The sequence below is a fragment of the Calonectris borealis genome, chromosome 27 (genome assembly GCF_964195595.1).
Source record: "Calonectris borealis chromosome 27, bCalBor7.hap1.2, whole genome shotgun sequence".
Classification (NCBI taxonomy): domain Eukaryota; kingdom Metazoa; phylum Chordata; class Aves; order Procellariiformes; family Procellariidae; genus Calonectris; species Calonectris borealis.
The window spans coordinates 4190881-4213546 of record NC_134338.1 but is presented as its reverse complement, the minus strand read 5'-3'; the positions used below and the strand labels follow the sequence as shown (position 1 = coordinate 4213546).

Here is a 22666-nt window from a genome sequence, read left to right as displayed (position 1 = left end):
CATGCATCGCACACCCAGCTTGCGCTGCGATTTGGCAGGGAGGCCAAGCTCGGCTCCAGACACTTTGCAACACAAAGGATATTATCTGATAAAAAATAAATCAAGCCTGGCTTTGTGGAGGAAGGGGAGTGAAGGATGCCTGGACTCTCACCTAACGGGTAACTGGAGCCTGCGGAGCTCAGTGACTGCAGAGAGTGCCTCTAAGCGGAGAGGCTGCTGCTCCGGCACCGGCGCTTCCCTGAGGATGAGGATGGCCTCAGGCGGCCAGCCCACCTCCCCAGGAGCCAGGAAAGGAGAAGCAGCAGCACATCACCCCGTCCAGCATAATCGACAGTTTTATTCCTTTTAGAGGCAGCCAAGTCTCTCCAAGTTGCTCCCCAAGCCCCCGGGAAGAGTTTTGCCCCATAGCGCATGTGAAGTCCTGCTCCACACACCGGCACAGCTCTGGGGGGGTCAGCCTAGCCAGCCCCCCATCCAAGGGACCGTGGAAATGAGTGTCACCTCAGGGGACTGCTGGGAAACCCGGGGCCGTGCCTTTGCTCCGGGAGGTGACGGCGCCCGCGCCATCGGCCAGCAGCAAGGGCTGCAAGTCACGGGGGAGGAGGAGTCCCTCTGGCCGCAAAACAAGCCTTCGTCTGCTGGACGCATTCCTCCAAGGCAAATATTGACAGTGACATTGCCCCGAGGAGCGGGGAGCGAGAGCACTGCTGCTTCAATAAACCGGCCAAGTGCTTTTATAGATGTAAATAAAGCTTGTGTTGCAGGGGGCCGAGGTGCCTGAGCGGGGAGTGGTTCATTAAGAGGCCAGGGAGCCTTTCATCTCCAGCTTGTTGGCTCCACTCCAGTGACCAACAGTTACCATCTGCCGGGTGACCTCCGCGGAAGGAGTGGGTGGTCTGCACCCCGCTCCCCCCGGACAGGTGTCCGGCATCACCGACACCGCAGCTCCGCACCCTCCGGGCTCGGGCTCGAGCTGGGTGCCTCGAGGAGGAACAGAAGGCGCCGGCAGGCACTGCCCGCTGCACTGGCTTCGGGGACGCTCGGCCACAGGAGCACAGCAAAGCTCTCGGGCACGACGCAGTCGGAAGAAAAAAGCCTGTGGGATGCAGGACGGGTGAGAGAAACAGCTGCAGAGGAAGGGAGCAGAAGCTCACGCTGCTCTTCTCTCCTCTCCAGCGCCTTGCCGCAGCCCAACACCGGCCACCGCAGCTGCAGCCGGTGCTGCTGTTCAGGCACAAGCTGCTCCCCGCAGGCCACCTGCGCGGCCCGGACACAACCCGGGCGGACGGGAGAGAGGCGTCCCACAGCTGAGAGCATCCCCAGCGCCACGCGGCACGGCTCTCCAGAACCGCCGAGACGCGCGCAGCTCTGCCACGGTCTCAGGCAGGAGGCCACCACCGAAGCTGATGGAGCCCTAAACGTTTTAGCAGGCAGTACGCAGGCAAATCAGAAAACCAGACGACCACACGCTTTCGTGAGCCGGTCTGCTCCTTAAACACCGCTGTGGAGTCAGAGCTCCAGGGCACAGAAGCCAGGACAAGCCTTGCCCTGCCCCACAGCCACCCGCGGGCACCTCCCAGTTTACACCATTTACTACTTCATTAAGCTTGGCTAGCGTCCAGTTTCAACTTGGGAAATAAGCACAAAATGCCCGAGAGAGGAAAAGCGAGAGGGTACCTGAGCCACAGCGCAAGACAATTCTCAACGTAAACCCACCCTGCTGTTCTGTGCTTGAACAGAAAGAACTGGGGCAGCGCAGCTGGTTTGGGAGCCGCAGGCTGGTGGGAAAGGGCCATCGGGCCGTCGGCGAGGGGTGAGCGGAGCAGGGGGTCCCCAATCTCCCCCTCAGGCTCAGAACCGCCGGCTCCGGGGCTGGGCTAGCTCTGTAAGCTCAGGTAGCAGATCCCTTTTGTTCCCCGTTTGCTACGGAGAGCTCTAGCCGACGTTGTCCAAGTAGCGCACACACACGGCAGGGACACCGGCAGTCCTGGCACATCTCAACCAAATTCAGGCAGAGAACGGGTGTCCTGACTTGGTTCTGTAAAATACACGAAAGGCTTTCGATGTTGTGAAGCTTGCCAACACGGGGATCTGCCGTCAGTGCGTGGTGCTGAAATTGTGGGAAGAAAGAGGTGGAGGAGGAAGGGATTCGCTTCTACCATCAGATGGAAAAACCGTTATTTTTGAGACTCCTTATGGATCCGTCCCTCCGTCGTCCCTCCTGCGGCGGACCCGAGGCCTGCCCCGCACCTGGGGAGCAGTGCCACCCAGAGGCCTTCTCCAGAAACAGCTCACGCCAGCTGACACCTCGCCCAACTCCGCAGCTATTTTTCCTCCCTTCTGATCAAAGAAAGCTTCGCTTTCTTTGCCAGCTCTGTTTCAGCTGTCTTTCAAACCACCCTCCTCCCTCCATCCCGAGACAAGCAAGTCTTGCTCAACAGCAGCTCCAGGTTAGGGAAATAGCTTCAACGACAACTCAGGGCATTTATTCACAACGCTGGAACATAAAAATAACATCTTTAATAGCTTTATAGTTGGCACAGATGGTATTAAAATTCACCACTTTTTATTAGGAGACTATGAAACAACACACGGCGCAGTGCCGAGGAGGGCAGCTCAGACTGCATGTTGCTTCTAAACCATGTAGCTATGACAGGTTGGTGTTAGAGCTGACTCTTTTCATTTACATTCAGCATTTATAGTCAGAGAGTAAAACCAACAGCTAGATTTAACCACACGCACACAGAGAAAAGCCTGGGAAGGATGCTTCTGCTGGCAACCCATGTCTCCCTCCTCTTAGCAGCACACAAGAGCCCCCAAATGTAGTTGTAACACAGGTTACGAGAGAGACTTGCTGTGGCTACCGTTGGCCAAATAGCACGTGACAACGCAGGAGCTTCTGCTCGTATCTGAATGAGAGAGTTACTGCAGTGAAAGAGTCGTTTCCCTCTTCGAGGAGAAGCGAAGGCTAGACCAGCGCTTAAGATATTAAGACATCACCTAGAAGCTCTGTTAGGGGCGACTGGATTTTTTTTCCAGAACCTAGAACACAGTGGAATAATACCGTACTTTCTGAAGTACTTTTCCCGAAGGGCCTCTAGCAAACCCCTAGCCTGCTGTGAGACAAGCAAGCATTATTATCCTCATACAGATGTAGACGGGATGGTGGAGGCCACCAAATGGGAAGTGACTTGCCTTGGAAAGCAACAGCAAGCTGATGGCAGACCAGGGACCTTGCAGAAAAGCCCCATTCTGACCAAAAAGAACTTACAGCGTCAAAAACTACTACCCAGGATGAAAATAACTCCCAACACCACTTCACAAGAGGGGAAGGGGAAGGTTGAAAGCATCCCAGAAGATCTCAGCAGACATGGAACCAATAGGAAAAGTTAGCAGTGTCAGCCTGAAAAGGACAAACATAAACTTCAGCCGAAAAGACACTCCCACACTCGCAATTTGCATCCAAAACATTACGCCATGAACTCATGCTGGCAACTGTGTTCCTTATCCTTGTGTGCTTGTTACTCATCGTTGTTTAAATGGATATAGTCTCTCCAGTGTCACAGTATGTCTCTATCACAGTTTCTATGAAGCATCCCTCAATAGTGATGACGTGCAAAACTTTTATTTGGGGAAACATTTATAGGTCTCTGGCAAGATTATAACCTGTTTAATGAAGAATTTAGTCCTCAGTGAAAACATAATCACTGACACTGCTGCAGACACATCTTGCTCATTAGCAACTCCATCCTGACAAATATTTCGTTTGTTAAACTTAGTCATCCGAAAGTCACTGTTCTTAATGACCCTGAAGGAGCCAAGATACCACAGTCACTTTACCATAAATTTTCTTATCATTTGTTGGTTATAAAAATTTCCAGTTTCTAGGGTACTCTATAATCACAATAAATTATGAGGCATTTCTGGCCTCTGTTCTGTTAGGAGGAATTCCCTCTCACCATCATGACAGGGTGCCAACACGGAGGGAGGTAAGAATGCATAGTGAGGTCTCCCATCATCTGTCCTCTGTCGAGGCCACTTTTTTTTCCATCTAATGACCCTGCGCTGTCAAGGTCTCCGTTTTGCCTTTAGTTTCAGCAGGGGCCTTGCCACCAACTGCTTTGTTGGAATAATCTCGCTCTCCAAAAATAGTGCTTCCAATCCTGACGTTTGTGGATCCAACCTCTATCTACGAAGAGACAGAAAGGGGGAGTTCAGGGCAGGGCTGCCACCCACACCTGCCAACACAGTCCGTAACCAACCTCGACGCTCGCCATGCCACAGAAGGACGGTTCCCCACGTACTCGCCATCCGCAGCTACAGCTAGGGTCTGTTTTGATCCCCAGAACTCTACCCCAAGGACCAGGAGAGCTGCTTTTCATGGAACAGCACCATCAGTATCTCCATCCAAGGGGGGGCCTAAGAGGCCCGTTTGGATGACGCCCGGGCTGGACTTTGGGGTGCCTGCTGCTGGTGCTGGTACGCTGGGCTCCCGAGAGAAGGGGTGGCAGAAGGAAACCAGACTTACTGCGTGCTGGAAGTCTGTGGACATGCCCATGCTCAGCTCCACCTTCTCAACGGGGAGATTCAGCTTTTCACACACTTCCTGCCGCAAAGATAGCAGCATCTAGAAGGGAGGAGGATTAGAGAGGGTCATGCACTTGGCAGCCACGCCAGCTCATCAGTTTCACAGATCACAACTTCTGCCTTTCTTTGAAGTCTCCTTCACACAGAACGTGAAATTCCCACACTTCCCACTGAAGCTTGCTCTGCAGCATCCTAACAGCACCTGGAGATCTCCCGTTACAGGCTACGTTACTGACAACACACGTACTTACAAGTCTACACATCTTCTGAAGACATCCAATTACCACACCAGCATGACAGATGAGGAACGCAGACCCGGTTCCTCTGCCTGATGCACACAGTGCACTGCTGAAACCTCGTCTGAAAGCAGGACCAGAGGATCCAGGACAGCAATTTCTGCACAAGGTGCCCCTACCAATATCCTGGCTACAGCTTCAGAGAAGGGATGGGACCGCGTACATATGGGTACCTGGCCTCTGCAGAAGTGAGCCTAACACCTGACACTTCAGAGGGCTGTACTACTCTGAACAAGGTGTTTCTACTGACAATCTACAGTCAGACTTACAGCTTGACTGCGTACTGGTTTGGCTGGGACAGACAACAGACTGTAACGGGAGGCCAGCCAACAGTTGACATTTTCTTCTAGAAAATCTTACCTGGAAGTCAGGATTTGGCCCCTTACTAAGGTCATGCCCGACGCTGCCGATCGTCATCAGCCCCACAAATTCCAGGCTTGGACACTTGTTGATGACATGCTCCACAGCAGCCGTGGTGTCTCCGGGAGGAAGGCCATGCTTACCTGGCAAAAAGCCGGGAGATTTGCACCAAGCTCTGCCAGAGACCTCCCCTCCCCGCAGCCAGGCAGAAGCCAACAGACAATCAAGTTTCATCTTAGCTTAGAGAAACGCTTTAGGAGCGCAAACCAACCCACCCCATTCAGGTTGCTTCTGCCAAGTCAGCAGGACAAACCTGCATATCATCAGAAAAAGCCACTTACTGTCTTCTCCACTCGTGTTAACTTGCACCATGACCTTCAGCTTCTGAGACAACCCTTTTTTCTGCCATGAGCTGTTGACTCTGTCTGCCAGTTTCACAGAATCTACCGTTTCCAACATGAACAGGTTAGGGACAGCTGGGGAGAAAACACAGGCTGAGGGCAATTCTGCTGGCACGGAAATTTTTGTACCTACAACTCAGGTCACTCACAGAGACAGGCATTGGTGAGTTAATGCACATGAGGTTGTTACTGTTTGAACATTGGAAAGACTACTGACCACAGGGTCACTGCACATAAAATTAAAGAGAGTTTACCGATCAACTTGTTGACATTATGTTTCTGCAGATGGCCAATAAAATGCCACTTAATCTCCGGACAAGATGACAGAATCTGAAAGCAGAGGAACAGTTAGGTTTGAATGACAATTCCCTCTTCCCCACACAGTACTTAAGGCTTAGTTTGCCCACAAACAAAATACCAGACACCCGATCTTCTTTTGTTTACCCTGAAGGACACAGCTCAGGCAGTGCTTGTGGTGTATACTGAGATTGCTTCAAAGTCTGGAGAGGAACAGGGCTGTGGCTGCAGAGCTTACAAGGTGAATGGGGAAGGCAAAGCTCTTTTGTAACAATCATAAAAATCTAAAATCATAAAATTGTAACAATCATAAAATGATGTGTTTTCTCCAAACTGAGTGTTACCGTTTTTTTTTTTAAAGGAGGGCTGCGCACCTCCTACAGCAGAAAGCACAAAAGGTGAAGTACTGTTCAATCAAGTACTTTATGACTAAGGTGCACGTATTCACAGAATCCTCTGGAGCCAGTGAGGCAAGGAGGGGGAACGGGGCAGAAGCAAAGAGCTAAGAATAACCCCACCATTTATCTGAAAAGACAAGGATCAAACAGCCTCCGTCACCAATTCCCTAACAAAAAACAAGACTTTTGCGGAACAGCTCTCAGGACACAGCTATACAAGGAGAGAGAATATATAAGGAACTGCATACTTACTCTGGAGTCTGATGCCTTTTCTAGCAACTCTTGAACCTAGGAGAATTCAAGAAAATCTCTTGTTAAAACCACACCAGACATGCCTGCACCGTAAGAACGGTCTGTCTGGAACGGGTGTTCCTGGCACCAACGTGCACCTCATAAATACAAGGCCAGGGGCCTGACGCTATAACCAAGCCTAGCTCCCCACGCGTGGGGTCCAGCCAACTCACGTAGTTCTCCCCGAAGCTGCGCTGCCCATGGCTGTAGGCGTCGATCACCATCTCTGCCGGCTTCGTCTTGCTGACGGCCACCAGCCGCGGCTGCACAGCCGGGAGCCCCTGCAGAAGCACCCGAGAGTGAAGGGGACGCGCGGGGGAGACTCCAACCTGCCCCATGCTCTCTCCAGTGTCCTGCAGCGCCCAGCCAGGCCGCCCGGCCCCAGCTCAGATCACCCCACAGCCTGTGGCCGCCATGGGAGGGGGTCAGGGCGGCCGCCACAGTGATGGGGGACCCGTCCCTCTGTAGGGTGGTGGGCCTGGCTCTAGTGGGGGGAGGCCTATCTCTAAGGACGATGACGGGCTCCTGTCTCCTTTGCTGGGGGGAATAGACCGCCGCCTCCATGGTGGGCCCGTCTCCATGGTGACGGAGGACCTGCCGCCATGGCGAGCGGGCCTACCCCAGCGGAGTAAGGGCTGCCCGCCGCGACCCCGGCCCCTTCCGCGCCCGGGCGGGCGGGCGGGCGGCCCCGCCGCCCCTCACCTGCGGCCTCCGCGCTGCCGCCTGCTGCACCTGCTCGGTGACAGCCCGCAGCGCCGGGCCCAGCCCGTCCCCGGCGGCCATGCCCGCTCTCCACATCCCCGGCCGGCCCCGCCGCCTTCCGCCACACACACGCGCGCGCGCAGCTCCTCCCCCCCGCCCCGCGTCCAATGGGATCGCTCCGCCGCGCACTGCCGACCAATGGGCAGCAGCGGGGCGGGGCCGAGGGCGGTGGCGCCATCTTGGGAAGGTCGGCGAGCGCCGTGGCGGTCAGCGCGGAGGGCAGCGCCAAGGCCCCGGCCGCGGTTCTCGGGGCCAGCCCGGGGCGGCCCCCGCTCCCCGAGCCGCTTGGGGCCGGCCGCCAGCCTCCACGGGCTCCTGAGGGGGAAGGCTGGGCCGCCGGGCCTGCCTGCGGTGCGCACGCTGCCGCGCCCTCCCTCCCCTCACGCCTTTCACGGATTTTGCCCCAAATTGGTGACAAATCGAGGCACCCACCCGTGCGGCGGGTAACGGGAGCGGCTCGCCGCGCCCCTCCCGCCCGGCGCTGCCCAGACCCACCTACCTGCCCGTGCCGCGGCTGGGATGGAGGCGCAGGCCCGACGCCGCTCCCAGGGGCAGCGAGGGGAGCCGGGGGTCCCGGCTGCACCAGGCGAGAGCGGTGTGGGCACGGCGCAGCGCTGCCCCGGCACCCCGCCGCACCCCGACCTCCCCTCTGCAGGCCAGCGGGGAGAGGAGCCGCCTTCCACCAGCTGCAGCTTGAGAGGTCTGGGCAAGAGCCTTCCCTCGGCGAGGAGAAGGGCATCTGCAGAAACCCTTGGCCCTCACGACTGGAAAGAAAATCTGGCAGCCAACAGCCTTGTTTGTTCAGTGGGCGAGAGCTGCCCATCGCGACGATACTGCGGAACTGACTTTGACCCGCAATACCTTGCATACTACAAGAAAAAACACCCCGAAAACAAAAAAGTCCACAACCCACCCTCCAAAAATTATGTTCTTCCCACCTGCACGAGGAGCAGTCTCCCTAGGGTGCAAATTTCAATTATTTCAGAAAAAATCATCATAAAAACAGGGCAGGCGACACCGCTTGTTCTGCACGCCCCGTTTGAGCTGCGAAGGCTGGGACAGGCAGTGGGGAGCGCTTGGAGCGCAGCCACAAAGCTCCGCAGCCACCCGTGGCCGCCACGCAGCCGGAGAAGCCACGGGGTGCGGGAGGCCCCAGCGCCGCGGGGCCGCGGACAATGCCAGCCTTTATCGCGGCAAGTCAGATGGAAAGAATGGGAAACTGCCAGCTGGAACCCATTAACTAAAATATTTGCCTTAATGTGCAGAACTTACTCTCCCTCCCCATATTCTGAGCAATGACAGTATTTACACAGCTGTTTAAAAATACCCAGAAGGTTCCTGCCCTTTGTCTGGTAAAACATGACAATGATTTTCTGCAAACTTTACCAAATCCTAGGTATTTGCCACTGAAGTCTTGTTACTGTATTTTTTACCAGACTGGTTAGCAAAGCGGGGCCAAAAGACGCTTGCGGCATTCCTCGGCTGGCTGCTGAGCCGACACGGACACCTCTGCCCCTCTTCTGCCGGAGCTCCGCTTTCCTCTCTCCTGCTCACTGGAAAGGGAGAACTGGCACCGTGCAGCGGCACAGGCGTGTGTCTGCCAGCACAGCACCGAGCCGCAGCACCCCACGGCTCCACGCTCTCCCGCTAGAGCAGCAGCAGCCTTGATGTTATCCCTGGTAACTTTTCCCCTGCAAATATATCTACACATTGTGTTAAAGGTTATCCATGGGGGGAAAAAAAAAAAAAAAAAAGACCGTTATTAAAATTGAAGGCCATTTTATTGTCATAGCAAATACCAAAATAAAAAGGCTTTTAATTCAATACATAAGAAGATCAAAGACTCTACTGGTAAAGCATTACCATGCTCCCGCCAGCAATTCTCAGGTATCAGCAGTGCCACAAACCTGTATTTTCTTTGTTATACAGAGTGGTTTTAAAATTCAGATCTTCATTTCAAGATTTCAGATTATGGAAATTAGGACAAAATGTCAGTTAAAGAGATAGATGGAATAAAGATTTACATGTAGTGACAGATCTACTCTGGAAAATTAAGGAAATTATACGTATAATGAAGAAACCTGAATGAAAATGCAACAATGGATTTTGGCATGTGAAGACGGTATGATTTCAACTTTGTTTTTGCTTTTTTTACCCTTATTACAATTTAACTAAATTACAGGAATACTTTAGCAGTAATGTTCTCAATTAAAAAAATCATTAAGACCTATTTATTGCAAACTATTGTCTTACCATGAAGTCATACAAAAACATACTTTATAATACCGCTTTGGCTTATTTGGATCTTTTCATTAGTGAAAAATACTCGCGTAAAAAGTAGGTTTTAGTTACTAGTGGAAATCTCTAACATGAACATAGAACAATCCCCAATGAGATCATCCTCAAAGGTTTAGGTACTATTACCTCATTCCTAAGTTTCTGCTATTCCCTGTTCATAATCTTCCTGCAGAGACCTATTTATAAGAATCAGTAATATTACAGCCTACCTATTGATGCAATTTTTTGACTGCTGTGTTCTCTAACGTAGTACATAGGTCTGGAGATGGAACTTGCCTTAGCTCGTATTTTCCAACAGATACGACACATAGGAGATGGGACTTTTCTCCAGCAGAAACTGATCCTTATCTTTTATCTTGCATTTTCAAGTATCAATAGTCACTCTCCTAACAGGGAAAAGAAAACTGAAGTAAAAATACTGGAACCAGCAGCTGAAATTAATCAGATTTCTATCTTAGTGTGATTGCCTTATTAAAAATACTAATGCATATTTAAAACACTGAAGAGTGAAACCAAGTGTAGTAGGTAGCAAGTGTTTGGGGCACAAGATTGCAAATGCAATAGGCTGGTCTCTGACAACTAAGTTAGCACTTACACTTCCATCATCTCATATTAGCATGTTGGCTGCAAATTATAACAGCAATTAATAAACAGGCTCTCCTGCCAAGTGGCAGATGGATTAGGGAGAGGAAAAAAAAAAGTTCTCTCTAGGCCTGAACTTTTGTCTTTAACACCCCCCAAGTTTTGCATGTGTGTAAAACAAAACCCTATTACCTCTTTGCATCTGGTATGTGAAGAATTAATCAGTTTTCTGAAGTGAAAGGTACGTTATATAGCATTGTTCTGAGTGAAAAAGGAAAAATTATCTTTGGACAGTTCAGAGACAAGAGGTTATTTTCTTTGCCCTGTGACTTTTCAGTATGATGTTTTGTGTCCTTTGCTACTAGTAAATCTTCCTTTCACAAGGCCTCTTCAGAAAAAAACCCCAAAACCAACAGTAACTCGGTTCCATTCACTTCAGTTTACCTGAATGTCCTCTTTCCAATAAGACACTGTAAACACTGAAATCCAGTTGGGTCTTGCAGAGGCAGATAACGTGCTGTAATGACCGTGGGACGAGTCATTCAAGCAGTTACTTGCCAGCAAGGCTTTTTGCAAAGTCAGGGTCCCTGAGACAAAAATTCTTCTCTCCCTAGTTTTTCTAACTATGACGACTGTGACAAGTACCGTGCTTGCAGTCTGGTTTCACTGCAAATCAAGTCCAATTATCCACTGGCAGGACACTGCCTCTGTCAGCATGCCTACGCCCCTCACCTAGCAGCTGAACGGCTGGCCAAAGCCTCAAAACACAGACTCCCCTTTGCCCTCCCCAAATACGACAAATGGAAAACAAACCAGTGTTCAGATGCAGAAAACGAACAGTTTGGGCCACTACCTGCGTGACACATGGTCTAAGGCTTAGATCCCCCCACAGTAACTAGGTAACCTGCAGAATTGCAGCTGAGCTTCTGTAACTCGCTGTGCACGTGGTCTCGGCTGCCCTACCAAGGCAAAACACGTCGGCTCAGACCTCAGTAAAAGGTGTTTTTGTGCATTTGCTACAACCCTGCACTCAGGACAGACCTGGAGCATAGACACAGGCTGTTAGATCGTCCCAGCGCCCCATAAAACAGGCAGTAACCTGCCGTTTGGACAAGGTCTGGGTCTTCAAGCAGACACGCGTAGTGTACAAAAGTCTAGCACCTTTTTTTAAAAGGGGATTGAAATAAAGTACTCGAAATTTCCAACAAGAAAAAAAAACAAAACAAGAAGTTGTAGCAGCAATTCCCCTCCCTCCAAAACCTCAAAATTTCTTTACTTCCAACTGCTACAAACCACCTCAATTCAAAATTAAGTACCCACCTAAGCTGGCTGCAGAACAGATAGTCTAGCTAGCCTCTTCAGAATAATTTGGTCTGTATGTCCAAGAGCAGGGAGAGGTGCATCTAGAGGACATACTTGGAGCTGGCTGCTTAGAAGTTACCAGAAAAAACACCCCATCAATATCAAAGTCTTTGTGTCTAATTGTCATACAAAAGATTGAAAGGATTAAGTCTGATTCATCTCTTCCAGTACAGGAAAGGGGGAAAACAAAAAGGAACTTCCCAGTTCATGTTTCTTTTGATATAAAACAAATAGAAATCTTTCTTTTCAATTGACGTTATGAAGTAGTTTTGTGTCCTCACTGGTTCCTGCCCCATCCTCTTCTTGGATTCCTTCTGCCAGTCCCTCTGCAAATTTAGTCTGGCTTCCCGCATAGTCCATGAACATGTTGGGAATATCTTTGCCAAAATATATCTTGCTGTTTGCTGCGATGGCCTTGTATTTCATCAGCTGCAAGTACTCAGGAGTTAACTTCAGCTGCACAAAGAGAAAACAGATCACCAACAGCTCTGATTCAGTCAAAAGCAAATTTCTGTCATGAGCATACGAGGCATCCACTTTTCCACAACACTATCAGGCATGCTCATCCTCTCTTCAGCTGAAAAGACGGCGTGCCCAGAAGAAGGCTCTCTTTCAGTATGTCTAAGTGAAGCTCTAAATCCCAGTGACTAAATGGCAAAATGAGAAAGTAATGAAAGCAGTTGGGGAAACGTTCAATCCAAACATACCAGAGATGGAGGTGCTCGAAAGCCCATAACTCACTGAAAGCCCTTGCAATGCAAGCTACTGGAAAGAAAAATACAACTGGCTTTTTTCCAAAGAGTAGATCGACGAGTCTGTTTCGGAGAGCAGAGCTCATTCGTTCAAGATAATGACATTATAACAGAGAGGATAGAATAACTGGGACAAAACTTGTGCACAAACATCCCAGACCTCTGTCCATTCTCACTGACCCTTACAAAACAGAACGCCTTCCTGCGGGGATGTCCTGGGAACTTGCTGGAGGCAATAACAAGCCTGGCAGTCCTATCCATATAATTTCTCTGTTTCCAGTTTTGATTTTTTTTTTCTTTTTCTTTTGCAGGACCAAGGCTTTGCCAGGCTAGTTAGTTTGGTGTATAAGATCAGCTCCATTTGTTTTTTACCTGAACGCTTGTTTACTCTAAGCCTGCCTGTCACTCTAGAGATCTCCCTGCTTTGATTGCTTGCGAGCTTGCAGATTGGGATGAATCGACATTTCTGATTACAACAGCGTGAAAGGGCAACACTGAAACTGATATTCTATCTACAGAGGGAGCCATGGCCCCATTAGCATCTGGCGGAGCTGTCTCCAGAGATGACCAGATATTTCATGTATCCTGACATAAATTTATCTGTCCAGAGAAGAAAATGAATTTGCAAATAAGGATCTAATTGTTTCAGTCTCAGTGAAAACTTTTCTGAGAGGAGATGGCTTTGTTTTGCTTTTTGACTTAAACAATGAGACACAACAAGCAAACAATAAACACAGACTGCTCTTTTGCTGAATGCTTCTATACAGCCTAATGTAAGGAGCCCCGCTTCCAGGCACAGCATAAGGAAATAACAATACCTTGTTAGCCTCGGCTACTTTCATAGCAGTGTAGCATTCAGCATCAGCTCTTGCCTTCTCTCTTGCAAGAAACGCAGCATCTGGAAGAAAACACATGCTTTCATATTCAGATTTTTATTTCCAGCCATGTTAGCACCATTTGCAGCTGGAAACTTTTTAAAGTGGCCAGTACCACATCTAAACTGTATGGGATACAACAAGGGGAAGAGGGAACAAAATGGGAAACCCAGAAATGGGATCTCAATTTACATCTAAAACGCTGCAGGATGATAGCATTAAATAAGTAAATTGCATCTGCAACTGAAGACCTCAAAGCATTTTATAAACATAAGGTTTTTATTACTACCCCTGTCACGCGGGCTGAGAACACTCTTTCTTCTCTAGCCAGCCACTAACTCTCATGCTGAAAACGCAGCAACTGTTCCACTGCAAAAGTGGTATTTACCCACGACATTTGCACAGGACTCCAAGAACAGCACAGCAGACTGCTCTACAGATGAAGTCTGTGACTGTGAATGCAATTCCCCAGATGGGATTTTGCCTGGGATATTGAGGTTAAGATTCTGGCACGTAGAGGCAGGCGATTTTAACCTTTACAGGCTCTGCCCCTTGGGCAGATGTTGGAGAGCTGTTTCTCTGCAATACCAACAATTGCGTAAGGGGTCTGATCCTGCAGGATAATGAAATTCCCTGACTCCTAACGAAGACATTTAGGGAAAGAAACACTTCCCCTTTCTGTATAGCATTCCTTTTTTTCCTTCTGACTTTTTATCTATCCAATGACAATGATGTGGTATCAGGCTACCATGTAAAGGCTAAGATGAGTGTCATCTGGCTGGTTCGATGTGATCTCTTGACATTCCTTCTATGACAGAGAGCCACACGATTGTTAATACATGCTGGTCTGGATTTGAGAGTTGCACAGCTGGATAAACCATTTGTTTACCTATACTAGCAGGGAATCCTGTGAGCAATTGGATGGTTTGGCCCGCGACTTCCTCTGTTTTGGCTAAAAAGAGTGGTCCCAGTCAGAGACACTAGAAAGAATGAGGGAGACAGGAATCCTCTGCCAGCCCAGAGTTGAACTGAAGGCCTGACACCCGGTGACACACATTTATAAGAAATAAACACCATTGTATTTCCGCGAAGAACTTCTTCATGAGAAGCTGCCGATCTGTAAAACTCTTAATTGGCTCCTCAGTGGCCTTCTGCAAAGCTTGGCAGGGCCTATAATGAATGTGATTGAAAACAAGGCCTTGCCACTCTGAGCTGGAAATGCAGACCCCTTTTCATGTTCTGGAATTTGCTTGACAAAGCATTGTATCAGAAGTGGGGGGGGGACATCTTCTTAACTTAACCTACTAGAAAGATCACCTTGAAAAAGAGAGTTTCAGGAAGCACAGTCTGCAAAGAAACATTCCTATTCCTGCCTCTGGTCAGCCCTGGTTCCTAAAAGTAGCTACCTGCAAAACTAAAGGAGGATGAAAAAGCAAAAATGCAAACTAAACAGAGATATTACAGATTTATTGGTTAAAGCAAAATACTACATTTTCAAAGGAAGCAGCTCCCCCTTCCCTTCTCTCAACGTTTAGGAGTTGGAAGCTACATAACAGAGCCCTGCTGTTGCAGTGTGTAATAGCCGGCTTTGTTTTCTAAATATTTCACACTACACAAACAACTAAAGCTAAATTTGTGTACCTCCTCTTCCCTCCAAGTAAGAGACAGGTTCTGGAAGAATCCTAAGCAAGAAAAGGATAGAAAGCTTCCACAACCCCACCCTACTGTGATAATCAAGAGATGTGGTTGCCCCCACAAGATCGCACAGTAGTATTTTAGGATGCTTCCACTTCTGTGAGAGTCTGCAGCCATTGTCCAAAACCTGGCACGACTTCTTTTAGGAAGACACCAGCCTGCCATTCCCTTCCTTGGTAATTGTGACAACTATACTTCCTGCACTTATGTTATATGAAGAATCACCTAAGAATCTGGAGTCAAGCTTCACTAACTTTGTCATTGCCCAAGCATCCTGAATGCCTTCTACTATCCTGACTGATCTGCCCCCCTGAAAACTCCACTGCAAAGTAGGCTGGGAAAATGTTGGGAAAATCTGAGTATTCAGACACATTTATTCAGAACTGCAATGCATTACATAAGGTACCACATACCTGGGCTAAAACAAAAGACTTCAGACCAGAAACTTCACCCCTGTGAGTGTCAGCTTGGATTGAAGAACAGAGTCAATACACACACTTCAAGAACTACTTAACTCCATGGTAAACTGCTTCAGGATCTTTAGATAAAATTCACCACAGAACATTTACTTATTGGAAAGCTCACCACTCACCTTCAATCTCTGAAATTCGCTTCTCCGTTTCCTTTTCCATCACTTTCTGTCCGTAAGTTATTTCGGCAACTTGTGCAATTTTTTCTGCCTCTGAAATGAAAAAGAACGTATCCACATTGTTGTCATGCAGTGTTCCTAATGCCAGAAGCAACTTCGCCCATGGAAGTCCTCACCACCTCCTTCTGGTGGAAATAAATTGTGGGAAGAATTTTCAGCCCTCAGAAGGCATCAGTCCACATTTGTGGGCAAAGCTGGAACCCACCTGAAAAACTCCGAGTTCCTCTGGAAGAGTTTCAGATCAGCAGCAAACAGATGCAGCAGAGAGATCACCCAACAGTGAACCAGCTGCATCCCTCCCCAATGTCTGTGTTCTTTTTACTGTCTACCCCACCACAGCCCCCTATAGTTACTGCCTTCAAGCAAAGACATACAGACCGATGAGGGCTTTCTTCCTTTCTGTCTCCGCTTCCTTCTCCACCACCTTCTGCTTCTGTGCTGCAATCAGCAGCTTTGTCTTCTCACTCTCCCTAGTGAGCCAGAAGAAGCCAGTTACAAAACGTGAGCTTACTGAAGTGGTGTGGCCTACCACATCTCCAGGATGAGCTGTTGGCTCGGTCCTCCTTCGAGCACTGTTTAGGGCAGGCAGCAATCAGGAAAGTGAGTGCAGGTACCTGCACACGCAGAGCTTTCTTCCTAAACCAAAGCGTCTTTTCCTCCCCTCCACAGCAGGAAGACCTTTCAGTCAAGCGAGTGTGAAACACTCCCTGCTACTCTCTGCCATACTGCCTTCTACAAGAGGCAGGTCACAGACCATACGCATTTGTAAGTCTTTTGGGCTACTGTTAATGAGGAAATTATTTAAACAAAGTAAGAAATGAAAATCCTGTAAAAGCCTTGCCCTCACAGACGGTTATTTTTCTTCATTTGGAAGTATACAGCTTTGAAATCACCCTTCATTCAATCAAATGTCTCTGTGCATTTTACCTGCTAAAGCCTTTTCTATCTTACTGTTTTGTACATACACTAAGAAGTTTTAAAAGTGTGTATATAAATAAAATACTCTGCTCCTGCTCCCAATTAGGGAAGAGAGATTAGAGTCAAGAACAAGTCTCTGTCAATACATATCCTGCTGTATTTATGGCAACAGATAACAGGTTGATTTGGGATTCTGCCTAGCATGGCCATACTGCACGTGACTTGCCACGATACCAAAAGGTCATATGAAATGCTAGGGAAGCAAAATGGACGAGAGGGATCTTATTCTGGCCTACAGAGACTCTGTTGGCAGAGCGCTTAGAGAACATAAGCATTTCTGAATGATCAAGTGCAAGAGAAGGCAGCTGGCTCAGAGCATTGAAAAGGGATCAGTATGTCAAGTGCTATTAAAGAAAGTTATTTCAAAGCTTTGCAAGTGTTCAGCCTGTTGAATCAACAGTTTCTCCATCCTACTCAAACAACAGGATTAGTGGTGGAATCTATCCACCTGCCACTCACACGCTCTGGGAGGCCTCTTTAAAACAGGGCCAGTGTCAAGAGGAAGGAGCCCCTGGGCAAACAATTTCTGTACTCAAGTGTTCAAAATGGAGAGATACCTTCTAACTCAGCAGTGACCTGCCAGCCACTTACAGTGACAGACACGTGCTCATCTGCTGCAGCCTCACCAGACCCTTTCTGAGCGGCAGCACGAGAGCAGGCCTGGCAGAGGGCACTCCGATCACTGCATGCTGTGAAAACACATTAATCTGGATGACCGATTCTTTTTGGTAACACAAAGGTGTAACTCTCAGGCACTTACATGAGCTCATAATTCCTCCGGATTGTTTCAGGGATGTTTGGCTTTGTAACTCGAACTGCCTGGAAAGAGAGACCGAAGAAAACATAGGCAAGCAGCCAACAATCAAAAGCCAAATGGCCCCTGAGGCTGCAGAGGATGGGGGAGGTAACGCTTAGGGCATGCTCTGCCACACAAAGCTTTCACATGCTGCAGAAATTGTGACCAGGTCCAAACTCCACAGAGCAAACGTAGGACTGAATGATCCCCTGACATGACAGGAGATTATAACCTGGGTAAACCAGTACCCAGAATAACACCCAAAGAAAGCCAACACATCAAACCTAAGAGGGGATGGAAAGGATACTGTTCTCATTCCTCAAGTTAAACAAAGTCTGTATTATAAAGCAATTTTCTAAAAAAGTTTCACAGCTTCCTATTTCCTTTTAGCCCTTACCCCTCCTTATGTTCTGCACCTTAGACATCTCAAAGTGGAATCCTGATTACCTGTATAATTAATCCAGGGGCCATTGTAGTTAGGTCTTGCTGCAAGGCCAGTTTAAGGTTTTCATCAATCTGATCTGATTGGGGAAAAAAACAAAGGTAACTAAAAACCCCGCAAGGCAGCTTGCTGTCAACACGTACAGAATTAGCTGGAATGGCGCAGATTTCTTATTCCTGGAAAGTAAGTACAAATGTAAATTTGATGTAGAAGTGCTGGGCTGAGAAAAGCCATCCCTGACCCCACGGCAGGTTCCCATCTCCCTCAACGCGTCAGGCGGCACTGACCAGCACCAAACACTTGGGACAGACTATAGGGACATGGCAGGCATAAAATGAAACTCTTTCCAGTCTCCCATAACCTGCAGTTTGGAATCTTTCCAAGCCAGAAGTAGCATCTTTACGATAAAGAAGCTGTGCTCTAACCCACTCCCCCATTGATGTCTTCCCAACTAGGGCCTGAAGTAAAGTGGTCCAGCTAAACCGTGACTGATTAGGAACTGCATCTGTGCCAGCAGGAGACAAAGAAAATGGAAAGGCAGAAATGTGAAATGGCTGCACTAGTCATTTTAATAGGCTGCAAAAAAATCATCGGTAACGTCTGTTTGGCTCAATGGATAACAGTTAACTCCAGCGTAGCTAAGAAATTTCAAAAGGAAATACAAACCAAAACCCTGCTTCAATGAAAAGCTCTAAGGATAGCAGTGTTTCCAGTTGGGGCCTGCTGAGAAGCGCAAAGGGAAAATAAAAATGTAATGGCCTTGAAAGCGATCACATCGCACTCCTTGATTATTTGCTTTGGTCCCAGTTTAGCTATCTGGAACTCACACTCATAATGAAGTTCAGCCAGGAGTTTAGGAAACAGCTGTTATCAGTTTCCTGCACCTGCTTGCAGATGTGGGGGCAGAGAATGACATAAGTCTGCTCGAAATGGGCTGTGCCCCATTTCAGAACTCCTGAGCCAGAAAACATTCAGCTCAAACAAAGAGTTACACGGGAGTTTATACAAGTTCCTTCTGTGCAAATCAGTGGCTTTGAGTCCATTTCAAGCAGTTGTCGTCAGCAGCTGCCGACATCTGGAGACTCCATCAGCAAAGAACCAGTACACCCGCCAGCAGCCCCGTAAAGGAACTGGAGGGGAACCGAGCCCCAGTTCCGCATCTTGTGCGGAGGCCTGTCGGAAAGCGGATAGCCAGGCTTCTTGGAAAGCCCAGTTTGAACAGAGAACAGGAGTTTGCAAACACCCTGTGTTCTTTCAGGCACAAATTCTGTCCATTTGGGGTCCAAAACCACTCACAGCAACACTTTGCCCGCAGTCAGCACTGCTGTAGTGCTGAAACACTGGAAGGGATTTCTTGTCAATCCAAAGCCATAAAGAAAACACTCAGCACTGGCAGCGAGTGGTCTATTTCTACCAAGAAACCACAACTTTTCTTCAGACTCTCTCTTGTTCTCCCAGTGTCTGTGCTGCCTGATTTCCCAGTGGCCTGAGGCGAGGGAGGGAAGGTCAGCGGGGCCTTGCCAAGCAGTCCTGTTTTCCAGCACTCACTCGCAGTGCCCAGGCATTGCGGCAACGTGCATGACACAAAGCTAATCAAACCCACAGGCCAGGGAGTGCTTGCTCATACTTTTTGTAACAGCAAAGAGCAGGGGACTGGCTTTTCCATCAGGCTTGGCAAACCCTGCGACTGATTCAACAAGTCACATTTGCTGAACACACAAAGAACACTGCAGAATTAGCGCTCCCTTCGTCCCTAAAGCCCTCCGCTCCTACTGGCAGGTTTGGGTTTGGATTTTTTTTGTTACAACATACTGAAGCACTCGGCACCAAAAGATAACAAGGAGTAAATGACGGTAGCTGGTTCACAATCCTGATTCCAAACACAGCAGACACTGGATTAATAGGGAAAAAGCCCATCAGTTGGGGATGGCGACTTCTGCACCAACAGACCATGCAAATAGCCATCAGAAACATCACTGAAGGAGCCATCAATCCAACAGCGAAAGGTCAGAGGGGCAGCTCACCGAACAGCTCAATGTAGACCTCCTGCAGTGTGTGGACACTGCAGAACTGGTTCAGCTCATGGTGAATCTTGTTGAAGATGAGAGCTTTGTCGTAGTCAGCGGTGTAGTTCTTCACTATGTCATATACTACAAAAGAAGAAACCAGCGTTAGCCGCTGGGATGGCGGGATGTCTCGGGTTGGGCTGAGCACTCGCAGTGAAAACCTTATGGCTCAGTCACAGCAGCAAGAGTCGCATGCCAATCTGAAATGAGGAATCCACCCACAAGAGAAGCCTGCACCACAAACACATACTTTGTTCAGGGGAGTTTTATTTATTGCTAATGTTTCATAACACCCTAACCAATATTCTGTCACATGCTTTGTAAACAGAAGGACGTCTAACTAATAACAGCCCTCTCTACACTATCTGCAAACACGCATGGCTTGTGTCTGAGCTGCAGAATACAGAGACTCTGTGGTCTACGCACAATGAGGAGAAGGGCATCCTGCAGCTGGTGTAAAACAGAGGTCTCAAAGCAGGCCACTGATGAGCCAGGCAGTTACACCGCACTTGTAACCAACAGGAGGTTAAAAATCAAAGAATTTGAAAAAAAGGCTGCACGGGCCATTCTCCTTGGGCTTCAGAGGCAGCCTTCTGCTCACAGATACCTTGTCTCCCCTACCTCTTGCACACCTCGTTATTCAAATCAGAAGTTCTTCACTGAAGCATAAAGCCCAGCGGGGCCATAATAATATAAATAATAAAAGCAAGGGATGGTATTCAGGTATTAGTGAAGGAACTAGCACCATAGAGCAGGTACATGCGAGAAATAATAAACACACAAAATGTCTGGGAGAGCTGGTTTAAAGTTTCCACCCAGGAAGTACGGGGCTTTACAAGATACACAGGGGAACACCCATGGTACATCCCAGCTCCAAATCAAAGCACAACGACGCACAACCTCTCCAGCTCATCTCATACTAGCAGGAGCACGAACAGCTCAGGATTTGCAGGGTCACAGGGGAAGAACTCACCTGCACTCTGGATGAGGAAATTCACCACCTCAATTCTGTCAAAATAAATCATCACTCCTCCACTGCAAAAGAAAGAAAAAGGAAAAAAAATGAAGTTTGCTGGAGGCCAAGTGCTCTGTCTGTGCAGCCGGGCAGCTCTGAGCGGAGGACACTCCCCTCTAGCGGGCTGAGCGCCGCATCCACACCCGGAGGTGCAGCACTGCTGCTGCACTCCTGCAAACCCCCAACGCCCCACTCCTTCCACCAGGCTCCTGGTTTCAATTACATGTGTCTCCAGAAATTGGATCGTGAAATGTGAGCCCAGGCTTGGAAAAGTCAGTGCAGACCCTGAGCATGGCTGCGCATAAACCACCCCAGCAGAGCTCACCAGCTTGGGCAACACATTTCCGAGCCTTCTGCCGATTTCAGTTGGGGTGGTGGTGGGAAATCCAGTCCATGAAAACAAATCTATGCATTTTAAAGCACGCTGGAGCAAGCAGTGGGGAGAAAAGGGAAAGGATCGAAAGGTTTCCAGCAAAAATGAAGGATTGTGGGGGGTAACAGCTGAACATCTCACCTGGTACCACAAGGAACATTCTTCACCTCATCCGTCTGCAGCGTGGTCTGAAGAGAGATTTAAGAAGAGAGTCTTAAGAGACAGGCTTTTCCCTGCACAAATCCTACTGGCTCATAAGCATATAGAATAGCCGCAGGTTTCCGCCCCCATCTCCCCCTTGCACCCCTCGGGGAAACCACCAGAAGCAAGAGCCGAAGCTGCCTCACTCGGTCCCTCGTGCAAAGCTCAGCGGGACGGTCCCGACAGCTGCTTCTCCCCCGGTACCGGGCACAAGCACACGCCGCCACGACCCCCCCGCCAGCCCGACACCACGACCCAGCCCCGGCGTTTACCACAGCGGCTCTCAACTCGCCACCCCGCGCGTCCGCAGGGCCGGGGGCGGCAGGAGGCCCGCGGAGCCCGACCCACCCCCGCGGCAGGGCCCCGTTCCCGGCGGGCGGGCAGCGGCCCAGCAGCACCTGCACTGACTTGTAGGACGTGATGAAGGGCAGCATGAGGTGGAAGCCGGGCCCGCTGGTGGAGGTTAGCAACGCCCCGCCGCTGCGGAAGGAAGGAAACAGAGGGCCGTGAGAGGCGGCCCGCTCAGGGCCCGGCCCGCTCAGGGCCCGGCCCGCCCGGGCGGGGGGAGGCCGCGGGGCCCGCCTCACCGGTAGTAGACGCCGATGTGCCCCTCCTCGATCTTGTGGATGGCCGAGAGGAAGGCGGCGGCGAGGAAGCTGAGGGAGAGCGCCGCGATGGCGCCCAGCTGGGCCATGCCCGGCGCTCGGCAGCGGCGGCTCTCCCGGACGGCGCGGCCCGCTCAAGCCGCCCCGGCCCGGCGCCGCCCTGACGTCATCACAGCGCGACCGCCCCTCCGCCGCGGCGGCGCCCCGCCAGGGGGCGGTGGAGGCGCGGGAGCCGCGGGTCCGCGGGTTCGAGACCCGCCCGCGCCGGCGCCCCTCGCCCCGCAGGGCCGGGTCCTCGCTCCAAGGACGGGGGGAGAGCGGGAGGGGGGCTCCGCCCGGCCCCGCGGCGGCCTTGCGCCCCGGGAGGCACCCACGGAAGGGCCTCCCCTGCGCTGGACTCTGGGTCGCGCGTGGGAGCCGTCACAGGCCTCCCACGGCCCCGTGGGCCCGGGCACGGCCCCGCTCCGCCGCCGCCCGCTCCCCGCCGCGGCGGAGCCCCCCGTTCCCCGTTCGGCCCTTGCTTGGGCAGACGGAGGGGCAGTAACGGGAAAAGTGACGGGCCAGGCGAAAACGTATTAAATCTTC

At 50.1% G+C, this 22666-nt stretch overlaps 2 protein-coding genes across 12 annotated transcripts; both read right to left on the bottom strand.

The window, feature by feature from the left end:
• Nucleotides 1-2505: 2505 nt before the first annotated feature.
• On the bottom strand, nt 2506-8291 carry PLPBP (pyridoxal phosphate binding protein). Of its 3 annotated transcripts, none has more exons than XM_075174708.1 (8): nt 7892-8291; nt 6804-6911; nt 6592-6627; nt 5899-5974; nt 5585-5719; nt 5244-5386; nt 4529-4627; nt 2506-4189 (listed from the first exon to the last, which is right to left on the bottom strand). In XM_075174708.1, the coding sequence occupies exons 1-8, from the start codon at nt 8258-8260 to the stop codon at nt 4052-4054; spliced, it is 1104 nt and encodes a 367-aa protein (XP_075030809.1). In that variant the 5' UTR covers nt 8261-8291; the 3' UTR covers nt 2506-4051. The 3 variants fall into 3 exon arrangements, with proteins under 3 accessions (XP_075030809.1, XP_075030810.1, XP_075030811.1); XM_075174709.1 differs by lacking the exon at nt 7892-8291 and adding an exon at nt 7333-7471; XM_075174710.1 differs by lacking the exon at nt 7892-8291 and adding an exon at nt 7333-7467 and having other exon boundaries at nt 3610-4627.
• Nucleotides 8292-9151: 860 nt separating this feature from the next.
• On the bottom strand, nt 9152-22249 carry ERLIN2 (ER lipid raft associated 2). 9 transcript variants are annotated; one of them, XM_075174711.1, is made up of 11 exons: nt 22064-22249; nt 21875-21956; nt 21417-21463; nt 20861-20922; nt 19846-19971; nt 17827-17900; nt 17344-17402; nt 15984-16075; nt 15549-15638; nt 13205-13284; nt 9152-12090 (listed from the first exon to the last, which is right to left on the bottom strand). In XM_075174711.1, exons 1-11 carry the CDS (start codon nt 22168-22170, stop codon nt 11881-11883), a joined length of 1029 nt encoding a protein of 342 aa, XP_075030812.1. In that variant the 5' UTR covers nt 22171-22249; the 3' UTR covers nt 9152-11880. The 9 variants fall into 9 exon arrangements, 7 of the variants coding, with proteins under 7 accessions (XP_075030812.1, XP_075030814.1, XP_075030813.1 ...); XM_075174713.1 differs by having other exon boundaries at nt 9152-10076; nt 22064-22241; XR_012677441.1 differs by lacking the exon at nt 15984-16075 and having other exon boundaries at nt 22064-22241.
• Between the last annotated feature and the right edge of the window lie 417 nt (nt 22250-22666).

What these genes read in the sequence shown, in the direction of transcription:
- ERLIN2 (XM_075174711.1), bottom strand. Translation starts at nt 22,170, where the DNA reads ATGGCCCAGCTGGGCGCCATCGCGGCGCTCTCCCTCAGCTTCCTCGCC. An exon ending in CGTCCTACAAGTCAGTGCAG is followed by an intron (nt 21,464 to 21,874) that starts GTGCTGCTGGGC and finishes ATCTCTCTTCAG; the next exon opens with ACCACGCTGCAGACGGATGA. An exon ending in AAGGAAGAAAGCCCTCATCG is followed by an intron (nt 15,639 to 15,983) that starts GTCTGTATGTCT and finishes TTTTCATTTCAG; the next exon opens with AGGCAGAAAAAATTGCACAA.
- PLPBP (XM_075174708.1), bottom strand. Translation starts at nt 8,260, where the DNA reads ATGCAAGGTATTGCGGGTCAAAGTCAGTTCCGCAGTATCGTCGCGATG. An exon ending in AAAAGGCATCAGACTCCAGA is followed by an intron (nt 5,975 to 6,591) that starts GTAAGTATGCAG and finishes CTCTGCTTTCAG; the next exon opens with ATTCTGTCATCTTGTCCGGA. An exon ending in TAACACGAGTGGAGAAGACA is followed by an intron (nt 5,387 to 5,584) that starts GTAAGTGGCTTT and finishes GCTTTTTGCCAG; the next exon opens with GTAAGCATGGCCTTCCTCCC.